Source organism: Fukomys damarensis, unplaced genomic scaffold, assembly GCF_012274545.1.
Source record: "Fukomys damarensis isolate Sample0158 unplaced genomic scaffold, DMR_v1.0_HiC HiC_scaffold_33, whole genome shotgun sequence".
Taxonomy (NCBI): Eukaryota; Metazoa; Chordata; class Mammalia; order Rodentia; family Bathyergidae; genus Fukomys; species Fukomys damarensis.
The window spans coordinates 33,029,755-33,040,353 of NW_022900945.1; the positions used below are offsets into that span (position 1 = coordinate 33,029,755).

Here is a 10,599-nt window from a genome sequence, read left to right on the forward strand (position 1 = left end):
GTATTATCATATTAAGAAAAGTAAGCCAGACTCAGAATGACAAGCGCTGCTCGTTTCATCTATGATGTGGAATAAAAACAAAATATGACACGAAAAGGGAGACCAATGTCAAACAAGAGGAAGATGGTAAGGGGAGAGTGGGAAGAAGATTTAGGAGAAAGTTATAGGCAGGTTGGATATGCTGATATGTTATGTGTATAAATGAAAACAGCATATTGAGACTCAATATTTTTTAAATTTAATGGGCACCAATAAAAGATATAGTTTAGATTGTTTCATTAATTTGAACATTTATTTGCCAAAAGTCTATTGACATCTGAAAATTAATTTTTAACAACTCTGCATATTAACTGATCTTCAGTGAGGATTTTACTTAAATAAACAGGAAAAAAAAATCCTCAGAATAAAACAGCTAGTATTTACTGTCTTTATGTGTTTGCAGAATTCTATATTAGAGTTCATTGATTTTAATCTGTCACTTGCTTGAAATTTAATCTGCTAACAAGTGCGCTATCAACAGGCTCTGAGATGCCTTCTGAAACTGGATAGCTGGGCTTCCCATAGGTTTTATAAATTGAGGCAAGACTTTTTAATTGACTTTATTGAACATTTTAGGTACACATTATGATCACATGAATTTGTACCTGTGCGTGATGTATCCTAGTTCTTGTTTTTCCCATTTCCCTGCCCTCCCTTCCACCCCTTCACCCCTCCCTATTTACTAAAGGTTTGTTTCCACTTTTTCCTTCTTTTCTCATATTTCTTCTTTCCCTGCTTTCCTTTCCCTCACCCCGCTACTTCCCCTTTGAACCTTTTCTTCCTATTTCACTTTATCTATTACACACTTTCGTTGAGGCAAGATTTACAATGCCAGCTATTCCATTATATCACTTTATCAGAATAGAACTATTAGAATAGCATAACCGTTATTTATTGCTTATTCTTCACTAATAGAAAAATGAAATTCAATGCAAAATTTGATGGCAGATTCAATTAGGAGTCTTATTCCCTAGCCTTTAACTTCAGTTAAGCAATTCATCGAGCACCCATTACATTCTAAATGCTACACTAGACACCAGGAACACAAAAAGCTCGGTCCTTAAGGAGTTTACACACAGACTATGAATAGACAAGTCTATTTCTATCCCTCTAAAGATTTAAATTCTTCCTGGTTCTGTAATTCTACAAACTAAGCCCAGAATATGTCATTTATTAATTTGGTGGTCTTGTGCAAGACACTAAGCCTCTATAGGCCTTGCCTATGAAATCCAGGCTTTGAATAAAATGATCTCTAGGTATCCTCCTGTTCACATATTCTATAATTCCAGTCCTGTTTAAGCTTCATGTTATTTCACATCTTGATTAGAGAGTTTTAAACTCCTTAAAGATTCTTTTATTATAAAATGAAGACTTTCTCTGACACTGTCATACCACTTCTTACCTAAGTGCTGTATTGTCTCAAGACAGGCTGTCATCAAACGGCAAACAGGCTGGGCATGGCGGTGCATGACTGTAACCCCAGCACTTGGAAGGCTGAAGCAAGAGGGTGTGAGACCAGCCTGGGCAACATAGTGAGTTCAAGGCCAGCCTGAACTACAGAGTGAGACCCTGTCTCAAAAATAAAGGGCAAAGAGGACAATTTCTGCTTAACCTTTAGGCTTTTTTAGTGGCACATTTAGTGGAATGTCTCTTGGAGCCTCATGTATTAAAGGTTGGCTCCTGGGATGCCACTGGTGGGAGTTGGAATCTTCAGGAGATGGGGTCCAAGGAGAGGTCACTCGGTCCTTGAGAGTGTCCCCTTGGGAAGCAGTTCCCATGGGACTCCTTGTGAGTTCCTGTGCTATAAAATCCTGAGTCTGTCTGCACCATCTCTCACTGCTCTGGTGTGAGCTCAGACCCTTGGCTCCTGCACGCCTTCTGCCAAGAGTCCTGCCTGCCACCTCTCTGGAGATCCAACCAATGGGGCCACTGATCTGGGATTAGTGCCTGGGTGTGTCATTGTGTTCATGCAAAACTACTAACACATTTAGCTAAAGCTGCAGCCACTTGTAGCCAAGAGAAGAAATATTCCATTCCATTCTTACCCTTCTCATGCCTTGCCTGTATACAGACCACTTTCAGATCTATTGCTTCTTTTCTCTAATCCTCACTACTCAGTGTTCTTTGCAGACCAGCAAACATCACCATGTTCGTGGAGCTGGTTAGAAATCCAGACTTTCAGTCTTATACCACATTCGTGTTTCAACAAGGTCCTTATGTGATTCCTACACAGGCAGGTTTGAGAAGCACTTCTCTACTTCAGAGAGAGTGAAAAGGAGGATATTTCTTTTCTTTGATTTACTTTTGACCAATTTAAACCTGTGACTTTTTTTTCTCTCAATTGGCCATTTTTTTTCCCTTCTGGCAAACAGCTTCTCCACCTCACTCTAGAAAATCTGTCAGATTCTGCTAAGGAAAAAAAAAATTCTGAGTTGTCCTAAACTCAATTACAAAAGCCAGAGGGCCAAGAAGAGGCAAGAAAGGGGAGTCCATCAGTTAATGGTTTGGGACCAAACCAATTAAAAGCCTTTCCCATCTATGAATATATGTAGAAAGTGACTTTAATCTCATCATGGTCAATGACCAGGCATCAAGGCACTCTGTTTGCAAATAACCTTTCCTATCTATTAACCCCAACCAATCCAAAAGCAGAAAAACTTCACAATATGGATTGTCTTCCTACCCTCGACTTCCCCTGCTTTGCTTTATCCTGCTGCTCTTACCCATAGCAAATGTAGGCTCATTGAAAACAATTTATGCTTTCCATTATCAAAATGCTGCTGGCTCTTAGGTCCAGCAGACATATTTTTAACTGCTATCTATCTTTGCTGCTAGTAGCTACAGGAACTTACTCCTGGTCTTTTTCTATAATGGTTCAGTAAACTGTTTTATTTCAGAGATCCCTTGGTCTCAAAGGTTTTGGTTTGCCCTTTTGTATCTGTTAAACAAAAATGATAGGAGACCACAGTTTTGGATAATGCTCCTGGCCTTGAGCCCCAGTGAACAAAAATCGAAGTGAGGTCATGGTGCTAGTACTCCATGTTACCAAACAGAAACTGAGCTGTTATCTGGCCTTCTGAGACATCAGGAAAGATGACAGCCAAATTCTCCAAACAGGCCAGCTCTATCATTACAGTAATAAAGTTCTTTTCTTTAATCCATACCCAAAACAAAAAAAACAAAACAAAAAAAAACCAACAATACAAAACAAATAAAAAACCTAAAATTAACCTAATATTAACATTATTTTTTATTGTTCTATTTACCCCTCTTGCAAGAAAAGTACACTTGAGATTATTGATTTGCTTTTGTTCTTTGTTTCTACTTTTTCCCAGCCCTTTTCTGTCTATGAAACCAGCTTCTTCTACTCAGCTCACCAGAACTCTATCTATATGGAATGAAATAATGTCCGGTTCTAGAACAGCAAAGAAAGTCCATTAAGATCTCTAAGTTGTAGTTTTGTCCTCTGGCAAGTCAGTCATGTTTATTTACTAAACCATTTATTTGATAAGACTACAGGTTTCAAGTCTAGCCTAGTCTACTTTTTGGAAAGCCTTACAATTAATTTAACCATAAGGCAATTTTTACATGTTATATTTATTTTACAGTTAAACTGGTTTTTTTTGTTTGTTTTTTTTTTGTACTGAGGATTGAACTTGGGACCTTGTCCTTGTGAGGCAGGTGGTGGAACCACTGAGCTAAATCCCTGGCCCACAATTAAACTGTTTTAAGAAAAAAGAAAATACTTTTAAAAACTGTAATTTACAAACTCCACATAAAATATTTTCTTTCCTTTCTTTCTTTCTTCCGTTTTCTTTTCTTTTTCTTTTTAAAATTTGTGGTGCTGGGTATTGATGCAGAGCCTCACACACACTAAGCAAGTGCTCTGCACTGAGCTTCCCTCAGTCCCAAGTAAAGTTTCTAAAACTAAAAGCTGATTTTGGCAAAAGAGTAATTTTCCTCTGTAAATTTTTTGGTCTTGATAGATATTGGGAAGTAGGAAGAAAATGTTCAAATGGGAAGGGGAATAAGAGAGGAAGGAAGGGAAAGATATGGAAGGGAAAAGAAAAAAAAAGGAAAAAAAGTGGAAATAAAGCCTTTGTAAATCGGGAGGGAGGGAAGGGCTGAAGGGAGGGGAGGGGAATGGGAAAACAGAATCAAGATATATTGTGTACAGGTACAAATTTCCTATGACGAATGTGATCGTTATGTACATCAAAAGTGCATCAATAAAATTAATTTAAAATAACTAAATAAATAAATCTCTTGGCCTCTTAATATGTTTTCCTCAAAAGTTGCCAGAAAACTGCACAATTTCCAGCCCCTATCTTAATAATTATACAGTAGTGGATCTTGGAAGTTAACTTTTGGAAATTACTTTTTATTGAGAGTCTCCTCTCCTGATCACAATACAATCACAAAGCCCAAAACTGAGAGATAGTAGAAAGCAGTGATGAATACTCAGTATTCTTACACTGAGAGAAATGGAAGGTGCTAAAACTGAATGACCCTTAGCTGGTGACAAAGAATATCTCTTTTAACCAAAACATTGATCAAGCTCCTCAGAGTCTCTGCTTGGCTAGGCTTCACCCTCGGCTTCTCTTTTTGTCTTTGAAGTACACAGTTTGAACAAGACTGCTACTTATTTTAGTGAAAATCCCTTTCCCTTGATATCTGAATACCCCTCTTCAGCAATAATCCTAACAAATCCTTTTACAATATTTTGCAAGTGTTTCCATATTTTTTCTTTAACATTAGATACGTGTAATAGGTGAAATTCAGGCGTTCAGGACCAAGTCATGATTCCTGGCCACTGTTTTAGAATGAAAAAGTATTTTAAAGAATATTCTAGAGTCAAAATCGTCATAACTTTAATAAGCTTAATAAATTTCCTGAGTAGTTTTACAAAGATAAAAAAAAAAAGAAAGTAAAAGTACCAATCTAGGCAAACATAAGACACAAAGTGAACATAATACTGACTGAGTGGGGTCAGGGTGTGAATACCAGTTTAACATTTATTAGCGACTCAACCTCTGACAAGTCACTTGGGCCAGTCCCTGAGGTTTTCCTCCTTTAGAATGGGGAAATTAATAGCACCGTGTATGGTAGGAACTACTCCTCACCCACTGACATTTGCTACTCCTCTTTTTCCACAACAATAGATCCTCTAAATTAATTGGGCACAAGTCTTAGCTACCCTCTCTTGCAGCAAGGTATGTGCCAAGTGAAGTTTTGGCCAATGCAATGTTAGCGGAAGTAGTATGTGCAGCTCCCTGGAAGTGTAACTTTCTGCTAGCAGGAAATCAATATGAGGGCCACAGTTTGTCTATTTGTTTAGGGCCACAAGAAAACTTTATGAATGGAAACCTATACAGATGTACAACTGAGCAACACGACAAAAGCCAGAGTGTCTGACTCAATGCAGTGATAGTGTAGACTCACATCATCTATCAGAAGAAGTGAACCTGTCACTGTTATCTTGATTTCCTTCTCTCATGATGCAACCTAATACTCATTATGACCCTAGTTCAGCAGGGCGAGAGGATTTAATGAGACAGTACAAATAACAGTCCCTAGTAAACAGTGAGCACTCAGGAAGCGACTGCTATCCTTATTGTTTTTATCAGTTTTACATGAGAACAATGGTTTCTCTTTATCCAATCTTTTATTTTTATTGTCACTCAGCAAATATAAATCAATACTTATCCATAGCCTCTCCCATTTACTATTTACTGGAAGGACATCAGCTATTTTCAAGTGTTTACCTTTCTCCCAAGTAATTCTAGGATAAATCCTGAGTGCTTAAACCAATCACACAATCTTATTCCTCTAGGAGGTAATTGGATTAAGTGTGTAAAATTATCCAGTTCCGACCAATGATGAAGTAGAAGTTTGCCGGGGACTCTGAGAACAATGTCCCCACTCTCATAGAAGACTTAGAAAAAAAAATAATTTTCATTCTTCTGAAAACAAAATAATGCTTGGCTGTGATTTTGGCTGGCTGTGATGTTTGGAAGTGTATCAGTCACACAGAGACACAGAGAGCTGCTCACTTGAGGACCAAGCTGACACGCTGAGATGGGCAGTGGAAGGTGAAAAAGAAGCTGAGTCTTTAGAGATTGTCAAGGCTTTGCATTGACTAACTTAGTTACTGACGTACTTCCCAGGTGCTTAAGCCATTTATAGTTGAATTTTCTGTTATTTGCTAACTGACATCAGCAAAAAAACTTTTGCTAATTTGCAGTGTAAATGAGACCTAATGAATGAGAGCCACAGGAGACTATTTGGGATCTGTGGGGAAACATGTTATTCTTACAAGACTGGTAGAATTCATTGCAGACAACCGGTCAGGAAATAGATACTATATCAAGGAGGCAGACAGCTGGGCTGGGTGAGAGGCCCAGGTCTCAGCCTGAGAGGCTGAGACAGGAAGATCACAAGTTCAAGCCCAGGTGAGACAATTTAGAGAGCATCTATCTCAAAACAAAAATATTTAAAAGGGCTGAAGATGTAGCTCAGCACAACCCTGGGTTCAAGCCTCAGTACTGGAAAAAATAATCAAGAAAGCACAGGAAGAGCCATGCTACTATTTAAACGTAGCTCCAACCAAGGAATCAGGTGGTCCACAAAAGCCCTCCTAGACCTCAGAGTTACTCAGGTAGATGGGGATCTACAGTACTTCTATTGCCAGATCTTTCAGATCCTAAAAGCTGTAATGCTGAAGACACAATCTTGAAAATTAGACTGATATTAATTTAACATTAATGAATGTTGAACAGAGCTCTACAGGGGGCATAACTACTATTTCCCTGTACAGACATTTGTAGTAATTTTTTGTGACTCTCATGGTCCAGCCACATTCTAGTGAGGCAGATATTTTTAAAGTACATTTTGAGTTTTAATAAATAAAAATGTCAAATTTAACAATGAGGCCCTTCGTAGATGATCTTTTTTTTTATAATGATCAGATTATTAATTCTCACTCCTTCAAAATAATAAATACATTGTGGCATACTTCTGTTGAAATTGCTTCTCTCGCTTCAGATCTTCACTGAGTTTCTGTATTCTCTGTTCCCAAACTTCCTTTACAGCATTGACAGCCCCAGTACAAACCACATTTTCTGTCATGGTTTCTCCACATTGTCACAGTCATCACCTTCACTGGGTTCTGAATAGTTGAGTCGCAGATGCAATTCCAGAAAGGACCTAATTGCACCAGAGGAAAAAAAATGCAATGTGTTTTGCAATTTTCATTGAGTACCATATGAATCATAGTAGCTAAAATTTATTGACACTTTCCATGTCCCCCAAACTGTTTTAAATACTTTTTTTTTGAGAAGGTGGGTCTCACTGTGCTATCCAGGCTGGTCTTGAACTTCTAGCTTCAAGTGATCTTCCCATCTCAGCCTCCCTAGTGCTGGGACTACAGGAGAAGGCTACCATGTCCAGATGATAACTTCTTTAAAATGTACCATCTTTAGCAGGGTGTGGTGGGATATACCTATTCTCTCAGCACTATGGGAGGCTGAGGCAGGAGGAACACAAGTTTGAGCCTAGCTTGGGCCACTTAGTAACTCAGCAAGATCCTGTCTCAGATTTTTAAAAAGTAAAAATAAAAAAGGGCTAGGAACTAGGAATGTTGTTCAGTGAAAAGGCTCTGGATTCAATTTCCAGTACTCCCCATACATAGAAAATATCATTTTCAGTAATATTTAAATAAATCAATTTCTTAGGAATAAACACACCATGGGAGTTCTCTATGTGGTAAACTAAAAGGGTGAAACTAGGGTGAAACTAAAAAAGACCTAAATAAATGAAGAATTGTGTATGTACAGTATTCACTGATTGGAAGATTGAAACTGCAAAACTGTCATTTATCCCCATAGTGAAATACAATCAACCTCAACCAAAACCCCATTTGGAGAGGGGCAAATTGAAAATCAGGATCCAATGTTTAATGACAATTCCAAAGATACAAAGTAACCAAGGACACTTGCTAAAGAAAGCTAAAGTGAGAGGATTTATTCTATTGGAATCTCTTTTAAAGCTATACTAATACATAGTGTTTCCTTGGTGCAACAGACAAGCAGATCAACATAATTGAAAAAGGAAAAAAATCAGTGCTTGTTTTCAAAAATCTGCTTGTAAACTCCAATTCCATTCCGTATTATAATGTTTTAAAGCTGGGCACAGTGGCCCCAAGACCTTTGGAATGCCTGTACAAGAACGACATCCTGTCCCTTTTAAAAAAGGGTTTTTTTTTGTGTGTGTGTGGAAGAAGCATTGAAGGGAGGGGAATAAAAAAGAATTAAGATTTATTGTGTACAGGGCCAGGGATTTGGCTCAATGGTTCTGCCGCCTGCCTAGCAAGGGCTGAAGTTCAATGCCCGGTACCAAACAAAACAAAACAAAACAAAAAAACCAAAAAACAACAACAAAAAACCCATATGGTATATAGGTATATAGGTACAAATTCCCTATGATGAATGTGATAATTATGTGATCATTATATTTGTTAAAAGTATACCAATAGGGCTATTTTTTTTTTTGTACAAGGGATCAAACTCTTGCTAAATCCCCAGCCCCCAGTAGAACTAATTTTTAAAAATTCTTTATGATGAAATGAGGAAGACACTGAAAATAAGGATATCACTTTGTTGGGGCTGAAGGGAATTTAATTATCATCTCTCATAATGAGCTCAATATATAATGGACAAAATTGTTAAAAAAATAACATGTAACTAATTTTCAAAAACAAATACGGAGATAACCACCTAAGATTTTTTTTCCACATTGGGGATTGAACCCAAGGGTGCTCTACCCCTGAACTACTTTCTCAGCCCACTTTATGTTTATTTTGAATCAGGGTTTCACTAAATTGTTAAATTGCTCAGATAGAGCTTGAACTGGCGATCCTCCTGCTTCAGCCTCCCACGGTTCAGGGATTATAGTAATGTGCTGCCACACCCGACTGAAGATTGTAGTTTTAACCAAGGTGATTAAATTGTTATCTCTAGGGAGCAGGACTAGTGACAGAGAGAAGTGGGGTAGAGAATATAGTTCTTTGTTTTTAATCTTCTCTAAATTATTGGCTTTTAAAAACTAAAATTATTCACCTATTATGTAAGAAGAGAATTGTTTTACAGACACAAGTCAGAATTGCTATGTGATTTGCAACGTGCAGAAAATTATTTGAGATGGTCCTTATTTCCAAGCAGTGCATACAAAATTTACTCTGGAACAGACTGTGAGATCTTCCTACAATCAAGAAACCATTAGGGAATGAAGTAAAAACTGTGATGACATTCCACCTCACTCCAATCCAGGTGGCTATCAAGAATACAAAACAAACAAACAAACAAACAAATGTTGATAAGGATGTGGGGGAAAAGAGCCCTTCCACACTGCTGGTAGGAATGTAAATTAGTATAGTCACAATGGGGATCAGTACGGAATTCCCTCAAAAAACTAAAAATAGAGTTACCATTTGATCCAGCTTTATCATTCATGAGATATGCTTGAAGGAATTAAAATCAGCAGGATACCTGCATACCCATGTTTGCATAGGTGTCCAACAACAGATAAGTGGATAAAGACAATGTGGTCTGTATACACAACAGAGTGTCATTCAGTCATAGGAAGAATGAAAACTTGTCATTTGCAGAAAAATGGATGGATCTGGAGATCATCATGTTGGATGAAATAAGCCAGACTTGGAAAGACAAATATCACCTGTTCTCCCTAATATATCAAATCTAAAAAAGATGACAGAAAGTAAAAGGAAGACTCTTATTATTAGACAAGGAAAAGGAATAAGGGGCACAGGAAGGGGATATGCGAGTGTATGATAAGGATAAGTATGATCAGAATACATTATATACATTGAAAACCCCAAAAAAGTAAAACTAGGGTGAAGGTGGAGCAAGGAGGTAATGGGAGAGAAACAATAAAATACGTTATGCGCATGTACAAATCTGCCAGAATGAAACCCATTAATCTGTATAAGCAATATGCACTAATAAAAATTTGGGGGATTTAATTAGACTTTCTGATAATGTGTTTTTTTAAAAAAATAAAACACATTTATCTGGAACAGAATGAGTTTCTGAAAAAAATAGGTGGGGGCATGGGGATGTAGCACAGTGCAAAGGCCCTTGGTTCAGTCTCCAGGGCTATAGTTAATCAATTGATCAGGAAAATACCATCCCTTTTAGCCCCAAGGTGGGCAATTCTGAAAATATTGAGGATATGATTCATTCTTTTTGAGAGCACTAAGAAGACATTTGTAACTAGTTTCATTATCAAGAACAATTCTGCCTCAGGGGGACTGCCCTTACTACATTAAAAACATACATTTTGCTATAAAAAAGAGAAAAAAAAACAAACAAACAAAATCCCTTGGGATACATATGCTGGTATTCCTGAGCATATTACCTATAATTTATTGTCTCACATTTTTGCAAGATTTAAGTATTTGCTAAGACTTTATAATATCAAAAATTTAAATGCTTTTAAAATCTCAACTGTGTAAAGTGTGTGATTATATCAGTATATAATATA

The 10,599-nt window shown here is 37.4% G+C and overlaps 1 protein-coding gene across 3 annotated transcripts in view; it reads right to left on the bottom strand.

The window, feature by feature from the left end:
* Window positions 1–10,599, bottom strand: part of Lrrc39 (leucine rich repeat containing 39) — a 36,541-nt gene that overhangs the window by 25,311 nt on the left and 631 nt on the right. For 2 of the 3 annotated variants that reach the window (XM_010639061.3, XM_033758140.1), the window contains exon 2: window positions 7,055–7,245. In XM_010639061.3, the coding sequence (XP_010637363.1) occupies window positions 7,055–7,167 (113 nt within the window). In that variant the 5' untranslated portion in view covers window positions 7,168–7,245. The remainder of the gene's footprint in view (window positions 1–7,054; window positions 7,246–10,599) is intronic. The other variant, XM_010639062.3, reaches the window with a different exon arrangement.